General features: G+C 42.8%; 2 protein-coding genes across 4 annotated transcripts in view; both read right to left on the minus strand.

The window, feature by feature from the left end:
• The window catches only part of LOC139175376 (RNA-binding protein 4B-like), a 27,817-nt gene extending 14,639 nt beyond the window's left edge, over positions 1 to 13,178 (minus strand). Inside the window, exon 1 of the mRNA XM_070766459.1 lies at positions 13,118 to 13,178. The gene's annotated coding sequence lies outside the window, so the exon portion shown is untranslated. The remainder of the gene's footprint in view (positions 1 to 13,117) is intronic.
• On the minus strand, positions 2,930 to 13,364 carry LOC139175378 (RNA-binding protein 4B-like). 3 transcript variants are annotated; one of them, XM_070766462.1, is made up of 4 exons: positions 13,118 to 13,209; positions 10,711 to 11,133; positions 6,130 to 6,784; positions 2,930 to 3,556 (listed from the first exon to the last, which is right to left on the minus strand). In XM_070766462.1, the coding sequence occupies exons 2-3, from the start codon at positions 11,120 to 11,122 to the stop codon at positions 6,138 to 6,140; spliced, it is 1,059 nt and encodes a 352-aa protein (XP_070622563.1). In that variant the 5' UTR covers positions 11,123 to 11,133; positions 13,118 to 13,209; the 3' UTR covers positions 2,930 to 3,556; positions 6,130 to 6,137. The 3 variants fall into 3 exon arrangements, with proteins under 3 accessions (XP_070622563.1, XP_070622564.1, XP_070622565.1); XM_070766463.1 differs by having other exon boundaries at positions 6,130 to 6,391; positions 13,118 to 13,205; XM_070766464.1 differs by lacking the exon at positions 6,130 to 6,784 and having other exon boundaries at positions 13,118 to 13,364.
• Positions 13,365 to 16,372: the final 3,008 nt, after the last annotated feature.

Below are 16,372 nucleotides of genomic sequence, written 5' to 3' on the forward strand. Positions count from 1 at the left end.
ACCGCTGAATTGAGCCAGTTCAAGACGCCGTAGTTGCATTGGCGAGTTAACTGTGATAAAACCTATATATTCAATTGAACTGTAACCTTAAATTTTTTTTGTTATTTACATTTAAAAAGAACATACAATAACAAACAATAAACAAAACAATGCAATGACTTACGATATATACTTTTATACCTCTAGGGTTATCATTCGGTAGTTTATATAGACAATTTATTCATGCTTATACATAATTCTATATTTTTATTACAAGATTTACTTAATGGGCATAGTTATAGTAACTTAAGGTGAATAAAATTATATATGTATTACTAAGTTAAATGTTTACAAATTTATTTTATTTTGTCCTTTCAAGCCAATCGTAAAATAAATTCCAAATTTCATAGTACAGTATTCCAAATCCTTATTTTCCTTTAACTCCATAGTCATTTTATCTAATTCAGCACAATCAACAATTTTCTTAATTAGTAAATTCTCAATTGACATCTTTTTTTTTCTACTATTGTGAAAGACTCATTCTAGCTGCAGTAAAAATATGTAATACGATATAATAATATTTTCTTTCTACCTTCTGGCCCAGTAATCCCAAGCAGAAATATATCCGGTTCCATACTTATTTTTTTGTTTTGTGATTTCCTCTAGCCATATCTGAATTTTCTGCCAAAATTGCTTTGTAACTGGACAGGTTCACCACATATGATAAGACCCATCTTTGTAATCACGTTTCCAACATATAGGGGTCAAATTTAAATACATTTTGGGCAATCTTGCTAGTGGTAAATGCCATCTGTAATACATCTTGTATACATTTTCTTTGTATGTAGTTGATTTGGTTAAATTTTTGTTCCAAATTTTATCCCATTGTTCTAAGTTTATACTGTACCCAAAATTTTTAGCCCAACTAATCATATTTCCTTTTACAATTTCTTCCTCCATTTTATAATTTCATAGAAATTTATATATTTTAGCAATTGTTTTTCCTTCTTGTCCTACCAAGCTTTTATAGTTCTGATTTTTTTTTGATATTCCAAATTGTTTTTTATCTTCTTTTAGTCTTGATCTGATTTGAAAGTATGGCCACCAATTTTAATTCCATGTTGTTCCAAATTTTGAATATCTTTTAATTCTCCTCTCTCATCCAAAATTTCTGAGTATCTGACCATTCTATGCAGGTTCATTTTATTTGGGTGTGTCATTGCTTCCATACATGAGAACCAATTAAGAATTTCCCTATGTTGTTTTTAAATTTTTATCCTGGTCCTGTAACCCGAACCTCTAATTTTATGATTCTGGAACTGTAAGTGTCTTGTGTTTTTCGTCCCAGAGAAATCTATGCCACCCTAGCTGTAGATCATACCCCTCAAGCGTCAATATTCTTTTATTTTTAATTTGAGTCCAATCTTTTATCCATTTTAACATTGATACTTGATAATAGAGTTTATTTTATTTAACTATCAATCTATTCATTCATTCATTCATTCATTCATTCATTCATTCATTCGAATTTCTAGGTCGCCCATCTCCAGGGGACTCAAGGCGGCTTACAAGATAAAATCAATTAAAAAATACAGATATACATTTTAAACTCAAACCCAAATCTTAAAATCCCATATTTTTAAACCCATTCATCCAAGCACATCACAATCACAATTATACTAGCAGCTGGGGCAGAATGTCAATGCTCAACGGACCCAGTCTGCCAGCAAAGCTGTTTTTAGAACCTTTCAAAAGCCAGAAGGGTGGGGGCAATGCAAATCTCTGGGGGCAGTTGATGGTCCCGTAAATAATCTGGTCCTAAGCCATGTAGGGTTTTATAGGTAATGATCAACATTTTAAATTGCATTCGGAGACCAACTGGTACCCAAAGGAGCTCACGGAGTGATGTGATATATGGGTGTACCTTGGTACACCAAAGATGGCTCAAGTGGCTGAATTTTGGACTAGCTGCAGTCTCTAAACGTTCTTAAAGAACATAGCACCATGTGGATCACATTGCAGTAATCGAGCCTTGCGGTGATAAGAGCATGAGTGACTGAGGGACACCCTTTCCAAATAGGTGAACTAGGCGAAGCTGTGCAAACATCCTCCTTCCCTTTTTCTTGAGTCCGCCAATGTCACAAAGAATGCCTTGTTTGGGTATTTCCAATAATTTATATGTACCACCTGTAAACACAGAACATCTAAATTTTGTTTTTGTAATTTATTAAATATTTGCCTTCTTTTAATTGGTGAATTTTTCCATTTATACTGACTGAAAAGATTTTGATTTGTTTCTCCATATTATTGCCTAGATATTCCTGGTTACTCTTGTGCTTCTGGTTTCTATTTAGTTCTTACTCTTGTCTCTTTCTCTCTCCAATAATTATCTCTCTCCTGTGTATCGTTCTTCCTGACTTTGTTTTTCTAACTCCATACTACTTTCTTCCAGTTTCTAGATGTTGTTCTATAAATTGATTTGCTTTTTCTATTGTATGTATTCTTTTTTTTCCCCCTTTCAACTGACAGCAGTCTTTCCGACATCGACCATTTAAAAGATATTTCTTTCCTTATTAATTTTGTGGTAAAATGTTGAAAGTCTCATCTTTTTTCTCTTTTTCTTTTTGGGATTTGTTTTAATACAATAATCTCTTTTCCTCTAAAATTTATTTGCTAGGTCCTAGTATTTTTATAAATCTTGTCCCATATGCTTTTTAAATAAATTTCACATGGACCTCCCGTGGAAGTTTATAGTTTCTTGCATAATTGGTTTGAACTCTATATACCTCATCTATATTCTTTTACAATTCTGTCTAATTGGAGATTTTCTGTCAACATTTCTACAATCAAATTCAATAAATTCTCCTCTCTTGCTTCCACAATATTTTGGAATCTTATTGAAAGCCCATCCTTTAAAATCCGAATTGAACAATGCAGACAATTTCGAGGATCTGTTACCAATGTTTATTTTATTGGAACGGAAAAGAGAGAGAGAAATGTCAACTTCAAAATAAAAAGTTACAGGTTAATAATATCATGGCAAAAAGGAAAGCTTTCTACAGTCCAAACGCAGGCAGCTACCAAATATGACAATGTCTTCTCATAATACCAAAAAAAAAAAAAAAAAGGAAATGGATCAGTTAGAATTATTTAATTCAAAAATCGGGCCTACGGAAGGGAAGGAGAAATTGTAAAATAGAACTGGAATGAATTGGCCCAAAGTTATCCTTGGAAAGCCACATATTTGTTTATTATTCTGGGGGTCCCTGCGTCTATGCTCAAAGTTAGCGAGCATTCGACTAAAGCCCAGAGCACAAAGCCAGTTATCAACAACCTTCTCTCCCCAATCCCTAGAGCCCTGCTCTCCCCTTTTCAATAGATGCTTTGGGGGAGGAATCTTTTTTGTTTTGTATTTTAAAGAAAACAGGGACCGTTAGTTGCCACTAAACTTCGCCGAGATACAGAATGTCCATTAGTGAGACCAGGCTAAACACAAAATCGACACATCATGAAGCTTGGCATAGTTTTCACGTGAACGCGCCGCAGGAGCCCGATGTCCAGCCCTCAAATAGCCTACCTGAAAAATAAAAGACACAGTTCATTTGCAGGCTCGGTGCTGGGGGCTGCCTAGAAAAGGGGGGAAAAACACGTCACTTCCGTGGCTGAGCCCACCCACACATTCCTTAGAGCAGGGGGTTCTTCCAACCTCGACAACTCTTCAGACTTGGTGACTTCTAACTCCCAGAATTCCCCAGCCAGTGAGTGGCCTAGGTTGGAGATCCACGACTTAGAGCATTAACCCAGATGGGAAATGATGTACAGTGGTACCTCTACTTACGAACTTAACTCGTTCCATGACCAGGTTCTTAAGTAGAAAAGTTTGTAAGAAGAAGTAATTTTTCCCATAGGAATCAAGGTAAATGCAAATAATGCGTGCGATTGGGGAAACCGCAGGGAGGGTGGAAGCCCTGTTTCCTCCCAGGAGATTCCTAGAGAGGCCCCACAGAATCTTCTCCTCTTTTCTGGCCGTTTCCTCTCAGGAGATTCCTAGAGAGGCCCCATGGAAGCTTCTCCCTGCCTTTTCCGGTTACACTTTCGGAGGCTCGGGTTTGTAAGTGGAAAATGGTTCTTGAGAAGAGGCAAAAAAGTCTTGAACACCTGGTTCTTATCTAGAAAAATTCAAAAGTAGAGGCGTTCTTAGGTAGAGGTACCACTGTATTTGATTGGGGGTAGGGAGATTGTCAGAATATTCACTGCTTTTTTTGCACCCATTCTGGAAGGATCTCCTCCTCTTGGGGCTATGGACGGTCTTCAGAAGTGATGGCAGGGTGGAAAGATGTTATTTTCAAGCTTAAAATTAAATGTTTGTTTCAAGGCAGACATTAAGAGACGGGTATCTCCCTGCAATCCTCAGTTTACGAATCTCCCCTCCTGTATTATCTCCTAGGGTCTTTGGAAAGGTTGATTGTACCCACAAGCTGGAAGATATCTAAGGCTGGCAGATGAATAGGATCTGGTTCGCGAAATTGGCAGCAGTTTCCTGATGTCCGGTGTTAGACAAATGTTGTCATTACTGTAGTCTCCACTGATCCGTCTCATTAAAAATATTGGAAACTGAATGTCAGCCATTGTATATGAAAATTGTGGATACTCCTCATGAGTGGCCGGCCCTGTGATTGCCGGTAGTCCTCGACTTACGATTACAATTCAGTCCCAACATTTCCGTTGCTAAGCTAAGCAAGTTGGTAAGTGAGCCTTCTCCCATTTTATGACATTTTTGGATGAATATCAATATGCTGACGGCTCTTCTCAGGGGCACAGACATTAGGGGACATTGAGAGCAAACTCAGTGGAAATGTTGTAATTTAAACACTGCGGGGAAAGGAATCCACTCTTTGGAACTGTTGAGAAAGGACTGCAAATAAACATTTCATATTAGACATCTGTTGCTGGGTCATAGTAAAGATACGTAAACTTGCTCTGGTTGCAAAAGGCCACCAAACACCCGGAGGAAAATGCAGCTAACAAGTTCTCAAGGCTTGACAATAACTAGAATGTTCTTCTATTTTATTTTTTTTAAGAAGGGACTAGAAATTATGAACTATTTGGGGGAAAAATAAAAAAAATATTATATTTCAGGCAAATTGAACCTTGGGGTAAAGGGTGACACAATGAAAATAAATCACAGACTTATGGTTAGAATTTTAAAAAAAAAGCAATCACAGAATGAAAGAAATCCTACCACCGGAATCTCTGCTGGGGTCCACAAGCATCTGTGATTTTTTAAGAATTGGGACATATTTGCAGAGGGGGCTGGCTGGTCCTAGCAACTATTAGCCAGAGCGGTGAAAGGAATAGGTCCACAAATGTAATTTCACGGATGGGAATTGCGCTTCTGCTCGTAAAGTAGCTGGTTCAGCCACTGGTGGAGTGACTGATTTGATTTGGGTAACAACGTGCTAAATTTGCATCTTTGTCCAGGTGGGATCTCTCCAAAATTTCAAGGCATTTTTTGAAGGGCCACCAAGAAAGTCAAAATGGAACTTCTCCCGGGCCCAGGTGGGCCTCAAAGAGTCTACACATTGGGGCATGTTGGCTAATCTAAACTTGCTCTTCAATTTCCAAGCAGCTTTGGTTGAAAGCCATTCTATCTTCTCTTGGATGGGTGCACCCTTAACTTCAAGTTTTAGGGTGCATAGTGAGGAACAGGCAAGGCGGAAGGAATGAGGCACCCACAGTGCTGGGAGCAGAGTGCAATATATGGAGCAATGGGAACAAAAGAGGAAGGAGGAAAAGAAAGGAGGAACAAATATTCCGGGGAACTCTGACAGGGCCACAGAAGCTATTTGAGATATCTTGGACATGGCATGTGGGTTTGGGATCCAATTTATCCCTGTGTCACTCTAAAGTACTTTGATTTTAGAAGATTATAGAACCATGTTTTCCAACATGATTGACGTGTTTTGCCCTAGTCTATGGTGGCCTCCGTTTCATCTCCCCCACCAAGTAGCCCGGTTCATTCCTCAGCTACTACGGCTCCTCTGAAGACCCACCTAGCTGCAGGCCGTTTTCCCGTCTCACCAGCAGTGACACACTGATGTGCCTTCCCCTCCTCCTCCTCCAAGCTACTCATGAAAAAAACGCTCTCACCTCGAGACTCAATACGCGGAGTATCGCAACCTGTCCGCGCCTGCATCCCGCCCGAAACGCTGGACATCGTAGAGAGAGGATCGCGAGACGGGAGACAGCTGAACGCGCTCGTATCCGTATACGTCTCCAGCAGAGGCCGCAGCGGCCGAGCGACGCAGAGGGCTTCTGTCCCGGTTGTAATAGGAGGACGTCGCGGCCACAGCAGCGACGGCTACCGCAGCTGCCGATCCCGAGTTTGGCATCAGGGGCCTCTCGTAGGGATCTAAGGATGTAGAGAGGCGATTGGCCATAGCTGTGGCTTGCGAGTACTGGGCGTACTGGGAATACTGGGCCATGGTGTGCTCCGCATAAGTGTCGTATGCAGAGGCCCCATAGGCCGCAGTGTTTCTCGCGCGATACCGTTTATAGTAATCCACCATTCCATAGGGGTCATCGTAATACATGGATTCCCCGTAGCCTGTAGGGTACGGGGTGCGCATCATTCCGTATTGCTCGCTATAAGGTTCGGTCAACTCGGCCACTTGCCCCGTGCGGTCTATCGGGCACTCTTTAGACCAGTGACCCTCCTTCCCACACCGGTAGCAGCCACTCTTGTATCCCATCCCGGGCGTGGTCCTGAGACGGCTGGTGGACAACTGCACGCGCATTCGTTTGCCTTGAAGAAACAGACGCAAGAAGGGCAGCTATAAAGATTTGTTAAAGACAATTCAAAGCAAAAGCACAGCAGCTCACAATCATTTTTATATTTAAAAAAAGAGCTAACAAATCAGAAAATCACCAGCTATGACTCAGTGGGCTAAAAAGGGAAGCTAACAGCTGTTTGAGGACCCAATGCATCTTCTGATCTGGAGCAACCAGCAAGTTATCCACAGGAAATGGAATTGTTTTGGCAATGAGAAACCGATTCTACTCTCTTCTAAGGTAAATTTCATTCATCTCCCCAATTTGATGCTGGCCACGAAGATCCGGATATATTTTGACAAGCCCACAAAGCAGATAAGTGAATTGCAAATCAAAACCAGAGAATGCTGTTGGTCAGAATTGTGAAATCTGATTTACTTCTAAGACACCTACAGGATTCATGCATCTACCTATGTTTTCAACATGGTGTCCAGGGGGAAAGCATTTTGAAATTCCGATATTTCCCAGTAACTTGCAATCTAGTTAAGGCGCGGTCACAGATGACGTCGTACCAAGCGGCTAAGCCGTGGAGAAATATCGGTGACTGAGGAAGTTGTTGCCACAGTTGTGCTCATTTTTGCTTGACTATGCCCGGCAGCGCAATCTGTTTTCTTTTTACATTTTTTCCTGACTTTTAAAATATTTAAAATATTCCCCCCCGATATATTCCATTTTTTAATGAATTCCCTGATATTTCCTGAACCACCGATTTCCCTGATAATTCCCTGACTTCCCAGGTTTGCTGGACTCCCTGTTTCAAGGAACTCCTAAATAATCAGATCTGCTGTATTCTAAAGTAATTGTTCTTTCACTCGTTTACCGGCTGTTGTGGGAGGATTCAGATACCTTTCCTTTATTCTGTGGAACTGTCCTTGGAGACTTAGCGCTTGTGTGATAGGGAGCTACAAAGACACCACCAATCCAGGTCTAAGCCACTGGTCTGTGCTTCCTTCATCCATTGTAATCAGAGACCAAGGAAAAAGAGAAAAACCAAATGCCACTCATATCACTTTCTCCATCTATTTCAGGTATCTAGACAATCAGACTCTATCCAGGAGCATTTCTTTTAATGCTGATACTGTTATTTCGCTGTTCTGAAATTCAACAACCGAGCATACAGGGAAGGATGGCCGAGGGTCCGGGCGGAGAAGGCTGGATGATGTTGGCTACAGGGAACACCAGACAGGAGTACAAAGGACGTGGGAAAACGCGAGGCGTGGAAGCCTTTCGTGCTCTGGGGAATCCAGAGCATGATGCCCTGGTCTTTCGAGACCGAAGGATGCCAATGCAGGACATGGAGCAGGGGAGGAGCCTAGGATCGAGATCCACTCCTCTATCACAGGCCTCAAGAAACTGACCGACTGCCAATACCTCACCTTTTCTAAGCAAGCCTTGAGTCCCTTCACACCCACAAGAGATCGAAGGCCAGCCACCTTGAGTTGTGTTGACTCTTATCTACCGCAAACTTGCTTTGACCTTTAATAGCTCAGATTCTTGTAGAGATCTTCAGCATGCAATAAAACCTATATATTCAATTGGACCGTCTGGACTCTTGATTTCCTGACCTTGACCTTGAACCTACCGAATTTTTCAAAGTATAAGACAGAACAGAGTATAAGGCAACTTAGTTTTGGGGGAGGAAAACAGGAAAAAACAAATCTGCCTCTGTCTCCCAGCAAACAGATGATATACACTGTTTGCTGTGCGTTTCTGTGCATGTGTGCCTGATCCTTAGAAATAGGAAAGAATTGGAGAAATGGACATTATGGCAGTACATTAATGCCAGAAAGTTTTATTAAAGGTAACACTAACTCTTCCCAATGATTTTAAAAAGATCTATTCCAAACGTGACTAACTCAGGTGCCTTACCTGAATACTAAAACAGGACACTATTACATTTCAGACTATACTTGTATACATACTGTTAAAAATTGCTGTAGCTTTCTGGAAATACACACATTATTTTCTGCTATTTAAAAGAAGATACAAAAGCACTGGGCCTCTACAGAGCAAGCATTTATTTTAAAAAGTTTCTCCATTTTGTTAAGTTGTTTAGAAAAATAATAAAGCAGTCTTTAAAAAATAAGTCTAATAATGTGAATATTCTACGGACATTTATAGTTATTGACTTACCTCCTTGCATCCTGTTTCAGCGGTCTGATTAGCACAAGAAAACAAAATTCTGCCTCTGCCTCCCAGCAATTTGCTTCCTTGCAGCTTTAGTTTCACTTTCAGTTTAGTGTGGCTGGCAGGCCTGCAGCTTCACTCAGCTGAGGGTCAGGAAGCTGCCAATCAGTTGTTTGGCTCAACAGGCTCTGTCCTGTTTGCTGCAAGGAGGTAAATTGCTGGGAGGCAGAGGTCAAAGGATAGGGGTGACTGGGTGGGGCTACATTCGGTGTATAAGACACACCCAAGTTTTCACCCTCTTTTTGGGGTTAAAAAGGTGTGTCTTATGCTCCGAACTATATGGTAGTCATGGTAGACTGTTTAAGATGGCTTGGCATCCCATGCAGATCCAGGCAGCTAGAATTTACTTGATAAACTCTGCTCACAATATCCTAAGGCCAAGCATCACACAAAGCCAACAAGCAATGAAAACAATTTAGGTCAACCACTCTATATTTTTTATCAACAGGTGTAAGTATAGACAATCCCTATAGTGTTGCTTGTCCTAATAGTCTTTAAAGGGGGGGGGGGGGCAGTAAAAAAGTCCTTTATTTTTTCTGCTCAAATGTAGGTTAAAGCCTTTGAATTTTAATAGCTTTTTCCTAATGTGTTTGTTGCATCCGGTGAAATAGCATTTATATCACACTTCTTTCCCACAGTTGTTAAGTAAATCACTGCTAGTAGCAATCTGGCTTCCCCATAACTTTGCCTGTGAAGTCCCCAAAAGGTGATCCCATGATTCTGAGACACCACAACCGTCATAAATATGACTCCATGACCAAGGAAGGAGAGGCCATAGTAGCACAGTGGTTAGAATGCAGTACTGCATGCTAATCCTGTCAACTGCCAGCAGTTCAATTCTGAGCAGCTCAAGGTCGACTCAGCCATCCAGCCTCACAAGGTCAGTAAAATGAGGAGGACAGAGATTGTTGAGGGGCAATATGCAGTCTGTTAACTGCTTACAGAGGGCTGTAAAGCACTGTGAAGCAATATATGTCTTATTGCTATGCCTATTTAAATTTGGATCACGTGACCATGTGGGTGGTGCAATGGTCACTAAGTGTGAAAAATGATCCTAGATCACTTTTTTGCAGTGCTGTTGTAACTTCGATCACTAAGTGAACTATTGTAAGTCAAAGACTACCTGTGCCTGGCATCAGGTATCCAACTCAAGGACAGAAGTAAACGCACAACATAGAAACATAGAAGTCTGACGGCAGAAAAAGACCTCATGGTCCATCTAGTCTGCCCTTATACTATTTCCTGTATTTTATCTTAGGATGGATATACTGTATGTTTATCCCAGGCATGTTTAAATTCAGTTACTGTGGATTTATCTACCACGTCTGCTGGAAGTTCAGTAAAATAATATTTTCTCATGTTGCTTTTGATCTTTCCCCCAACTAACTTCAGATTGTGTCCCCTTGTCCTTGTGTTCCCTTTCCTATTGAAAACACTTCCCTCCTGGACCTTTAACCCTTTAATATATTTAAATGTTTCGATCATGTCCCCCCTTTTCCTTCTGTCCTCCAGACTATACAGATTGAGTTCATTAAGTCTTTCCTGATACGTTTTATGCTTAAGACCTTCCACCATTCTTGTAGCCCGTTACCAGCTGTGGCCCACAGGTGACCCTTGGGAGCTCTGGAGATAACCTCCTCTTGGGGAGGAAAGCCAGAAGGGGGAAAAGTGTGGCTTCCAGCTCCCCAGCCCCACTCTAGCCCCACTCCCCACCTTGGAATTCCGTGTTGTCGAGGCCTCTGATGGCCTCGACGGCATCCTCAGCTCTTTCCATGTGCACAAAGGCATAATCTTTCACGATATCGCACTCAAGCACGGGGCCGTATTCCTCAAACTTGGACCGCAGCTCCAGGTTCGTGCAGCTGGTGCTGATGTTGCCCACGTGCAGCTTGGTGGAAGCCTTGCTCTTGTTTTTGCTGGCTTCGACGTTGATGCAGACGCCGTGCAGCTTGTAGTGGTGCAGGTTGCGGATGGCATCCTCGGCGGCCGTCTTGTCCTCAATGTGCACAAAACCATAATTCTTGATGATGTCACACTCCAGGACTCGGCCGTACTGCTCGAAAAGGGAGCGGATCTCCTTCTCGGAAGCTTCCCGGGGAAGGTTGCCGATGAAAAGTTTCACCATGGTGGCTAGAGCTGAGGAGCAAAAGAAGGGAGGGTTGCTTTGAGCAATTAAAATCAAACAGCATGAGGCAATTCAGCAGGAGAAAAAGGGAAAGCCCAAGAGATTATATTGATCAAAGACAATTACGTTTTGCTCAGGGAATCTCATCGGCACTGATTTTAAGTGATACTAATTCTGTGCATGAAGGCACTGTTTTTAAGCACTATTTAATGGAAACTACTACACTGAAGAAGACATCACTGATTTAGCACATTACGCAACGAGAATCCTAAATACAGTAGTCCAAAAACTTCTTATGAACATGCAGCAACAGATACCAGGAAAACGCAGGTACAATATATAGTCATTCTGTAAATGGAGGGCGTGTGTGTGTTTGTGTATGTATATATGTCTGCACAATATATATGTGTGCATGTGTGTGTCCAATATACCAACAGAAATTTGTATAAGCAGAGGCCATGATGTGTGTGGATGTGTATGTATTAATACAGTAGTACCTCTACTTAACAACGCCTCTACTTAAGAACTTTTCTAGATAAGAACCGGATATTCAAGATTTTTTTTGCCTCTTCTTAAGAACCATTTTCTACTTAAGAACCCGAGCCTGGAAAAATTTCCCATGAAATTTGAGAGCAGCACGAAGGCCCAGCCAATTTCATGCCATTCCTCATTTAATCCCAGCCATCTCGGGCTTTTTTGGGCTGCCAGAGGAGCCTTTGGGTGGTGCTTAAGGAGGCTTTGGCAGTCCAAAGCAAACAAAGCATCTTCCTTTCCCTGGGCGCTTGGAGAGGGAATAAACCTCTGCCAGCGCCCAGAGAAAAGAAACGCTCCCTTCACTCTGGGCAGCCATTTCGCTGCGGTGACTCCCTCACGCTGAGGTTGCCTCCCAGAGCGTCTGGGTGCGGAAAGGCAAAAGGGGGTGCTTTCACTCTGGCCGAATCAATTTGGCTTCAGCCAAACCAAGGAGTCACCACAGTGAAGGAAAGGCACTAGCTATAAAGCGAGTGAGTGGGCGAAGAGGGGAACCCTCCAGCATGGGAAGGAAGAGGTAGCAGCAGCTGCCTTTTGGTCAAAGGAGTGGGAGGTCCCCCCCCCTCTATCCCGCCTGGGTTTCTCTCTCTGGAGCTGTGTATGGGAGGCATCCTTGTGCCGGGTGTATGGGAGACACATGCTTCTCCTTGCCGCCTCAGAATCCCTCTTTTTAAGCCTTAAAGTTTTGGATTTTTTTGATTCCCTTCACCTCACCTTCTTCCTTCGACAGCAATTCTCCTCCTTTTCCTCCTCCCACCCAAATTCAGAGCTTTTATTTCTTTCGTAATGAGCTTGCATGCATTATTTGCTTTTACACTGATTCCTATGGGACAAATGGCTTCTACTTACAAACTTTTCTACTTAAGAACCTGGTCACGGAATGAATTACGTTCTTAAGCAGAGGTACCATTCTATATCTAATCTATATCTATCGAGAAAGTCTGCATGTATAATACGCCAGAAGTCGTGTGTGGTATATATGTACGTGTACATGCATGTATACATCTATCTATACAGAGAAATGTGTGTATGTGTGTTTGTATGCATGTATATGCGTGTGTGTTTAATATACCAGAACTTTGTGCGAGCAGAGGCTATGGCGTTTGCGTATTCGTGTGTTCATGTGGGTATATGCATGAACTCTCTAATTCTATATGTATCTATCAGTACGAGTATGTATGTATATATTTGTGTGTGTGTTTCTAGATAATGTACCAGCCGAACTTTCTGCGAGCAGAGGCCACGGTTGTGTATCCCTGTGGAGAGTGTAGGGCTGTGGGCGTGTTTCTATTCTATGTGCGCCCTCAGTATCAGTATTAGAAAATATTCTTGTTTAGTCGAGGCAAAAGGCCGAGGCCTCAGTTTTACACGCAGGCCTCCGGAAGCTGAGCCCCTCCATCCCGAACCTTGCCCCGCCGCCCGCTTTCTCCTCTACACACCCGGCCGGCCCGGCCCCTCACAAACCTCAGCAACAGCTCTCAGCACAAAATGGCGGCGGCGGCGGCCACTAAACATCATCTCCTCCTTCAAGGTCTTCGCCCGCCTCCTCGCCTTCCGCTGGGTTCGGATTGGTCCAGTCAAGAGACGCCGGGCAGTACGAATGGCCAAATCGGAAAACGGCTTACCCAATCAGTTTTCGTCTTTATCAAAGTCCCCAGGCGATTGGCTATCGTTTTGGGTGAGGTGACTGGGAAGTGACCTCGCCTTCGCTGGCGTTGCCCGTCAACCCTTTGACCAATCGTGTTAGGCGTGGGGTGTTAACGCCTGCCGGAAGTATGCCGCAAAGGGAGGTAATAAATCCGTATGCGGGGAAGATGATAGGTCATCTAAAGTTAGACACGTGTTTAGGGAGGGTCCGAATGATAGCTACTGCCAAAGGAAGGCTCAAGGGGAGGAAGACGAAACCGATGGAAGGGGGGGGGGAGGATTTAGGCCAGACTGTTCCATTCGAGAAGATGGGAGGGGGGAAGGCAGACTCTCCCATGCCGGGTGATCGGGGGGAGGCCATATAATTCAAGGAGGGAAGACCAGGAGGTGGACGGTTCCATGATGATTTTCTTAAAGGGGTGAAAGAAAGAAGCACTGACTGGAACGGTTGACAAGAAAGGTTGGGAGAGAAGGAAGTTTCTTTATATGCAATCGTTGAATATTTATTATTTTCCCCTCCCAAGAATCCCACTTTTTCTCATAACAATCCCGCTCTTCTTCAATGCAAGGGGTGTCCACCACACCCATGAAAACTTTAAAACTAGCGGACTTCAACTCCCACAATTCCTCTGCCAGCCATGGAGATTTCTGGGAGTTGAAGTCCATCAGTCTTAAGAGTTGCTCAAGGGCTTTTAATGCGTTTCGTTGGGATATCATAAAAGTTGTTGGGAAGGCTGGTGAATTGTGTTATTTCACCTTTTTCTACCGCCCTATTATACTTTGAAGTAAAAAAGCTCAACAGGTGAAGTACTTCAAAGGAAAATTAAAATCAGAATAGTTAAAGGTTGGATGGGGGACCACCAGGCGATTCCCAGGTGAGATTGAGAGGGGATGGTTTAGAACAGGTGTTTGCCTAGACTGCAGAGGTAGACCAAGTTGGCTCTTCTATGACTCGTGGACTTCAACTCCCAGAATTCCCGAGCTCAGGAATTCTGGGAGTTGAAGTCCACACGTCATCAAGGCAGTTGTGAGAAAAAAGATAATACAGTATACTGAATTGATTCATTAGACCCCTAAAATTGCTGAAGCAAGTTATTGATCCGAGCAAAGTTAAAAGGGGTGGGCAGTGAGAACAATGATTTCTGGACTTTGTCTCTGGAACTTGTAGGTGCCCCAACACTGTAAGCTTTTAAGAAGAGATATGCACCAAGACAAATTCCTTGTGTGTCCAATCACACTCAGCCAATAAAATTCTATTCTATTTTATTCTAGACAACTATATGTCTGGAATAATGTAGGGATTGGGCAGACAAAGTTGGTTTTTCTACCACAGGTACACTTCAAGAATTCCTGAGCTAGAATGATTTATTATTTATTCATTTATATTTATATGTCGCCCACTCTAATAGGACTCAGGACGGGTTGGCTCAGGAATTCTGGGAGTTGAAGTCCACAAGTCACAGAAGAGCCAACTTTGCCTACCCCTGGTGTTCTGCCTGAGCAGGGGGTTGGGCTAAAAAGCCTCGAGGTGCCTCCCAACTCTGTTATTCTGTGAATTCCTGAACCAGCAGTACTTGGTCAGGAATAGTCCAGAGTTGTCCACCTTGATATAAAAGCATAGACCGCCTTCTGCCACGTAAATCCCTGTGGCGGGTTAGGTCCCACAGAGTTGGCCTTCTCCAGGTCCATCGACCAATGTTGCTTGGCGGGGCCCAGGGGAAGAGCCTTCTTTGTGGGGGGCCCAGCCCTCTGGAATCAGCCCCCCCCCCAAGAGATTCGTACTGCCCCCACCCTCCTTGCCTTCCATAAGAGCCTCAAGACCCATTTATGTCGCCAGACCTGGGGCAATTAGACCTTGCCCCTCTGACCAATAAATGTAATGTATGGTGTGATTAGACTGTGTGTTACATTGGGGTTTTTAGTTGTTTTTTAAATTATTAGATTTGTGCTACGTGTTTATGTCTGTATCTACTCTCTGAGCCGCCCTGAGTCTTTGGAGAGGGGCGGCATATTATTATTATTATTATTATTATTATTATTAATAATAATAACAATAATAATTACATCACGCAGTCCTAGGTGCTTGGGAAACGCCCGACTGGTGATGAAATACGAAATCCAGCATAGTGATCTCATTTGCTGTGTTGTACTGACATAATAATAATAATAATAATAATAATAATAATAATAATAATAATATCATTATTATAGAGCAAGGAGGGACTGGGGATATTTGGAGAATATTTGGGATGTCGATCACATGAGAGCTGCTAAATCAGAATACAGTAATAATAATAATAATAATAATTATTATTATTATTATTATTATTATTATTATATTTGTATGCCGCCCCTCTCCGCAGACTCGGGGCGGCTCACAACAATAATAATAACAATGTCATAATGTAACAAATCTAATATTTAAAAGAAAGCATCATTAAAAAAAAAAACACCCCTCATTTAAAAAACCATACAGCACATACATACCAAACATAAAATATAAAAGCCTGGGGGAGGATGTCTTAATTCCCCCATGCCTGGCGATATAAGTGGGTCTTAAGCAATTTGCGAAAGACAAGGAAGGTGGGGGCAGTTCTGATCTCTGGGGGGGAGTTGATTCCAGAGGGGCCACCACAGAGAAGGATCAGTGGAAGGCAAATGCCAACAGCCGTTTCCCGCCATGAACTGGCCAAACACGATGGGTTAGCAAGAGGCGAACCTGGTCCGTTCAGAGAACAAGCAAAGGGCCCCTGTTGATGCCACCTGCCCCCACGAAGAGAAAGAAGCCCGGCAGATTCTCCACAGATTCTTTTTTTTTTTTATTTCTCCAAAAAAAAGATTGGAACAGATGTCACTGCAAACACATGGATAACAGTCCCCGACAAGCACAGAGAACACTGCTGGAGGGGGGGGGCTTGAGGGGGGCGTGCCGTAGAAGGCGAGGGCGTCTCACTCGTGGGCCCGGTCTCCCCCTGCCTCCTCTAAAGCAGCATGAAAAGAAAAAAATAAAACCATCCCTGCGCATCGGGCCGTCCCTCTGGGTCTTTCTGTCTGCAACCCCATCCGTTGCGC

This window comes from Erythrolamprus reginae, chromosome 13, assembly GCF_031021105.1.
Source record: "Erythrolamprus reginae isolate rEryReg1 chromosome 13, rEryReg1.hap1, whole genome shotgun sequence".
Taxonomy (NCBI): Eukaryota; Metazoa; Chordata; class Lepidosauria; order Squamata; family Dipsadidae; genus Erythrolamprus; species Erythrolamprus reginae.

What these genes read in the sequence shown, in the direction of transcription:
- LOC139175378 (XM_070766462.1), bottom strand. Translation starts at nt 11,122, where the DNA reads ATGGTGAAACTTTTCATCGGCAACCTTCCCCGGGAAGCTTCCGAGAAG. An exon ending in CGACAACACGGAATTCCAAG is followed by an intron (nt 6,785 to 10,710) that starts GTGGGGAGTGGG and finishes TGTTTCTTCAAG; the next exon opens with GCAAACGAATGCGCGTGCAG.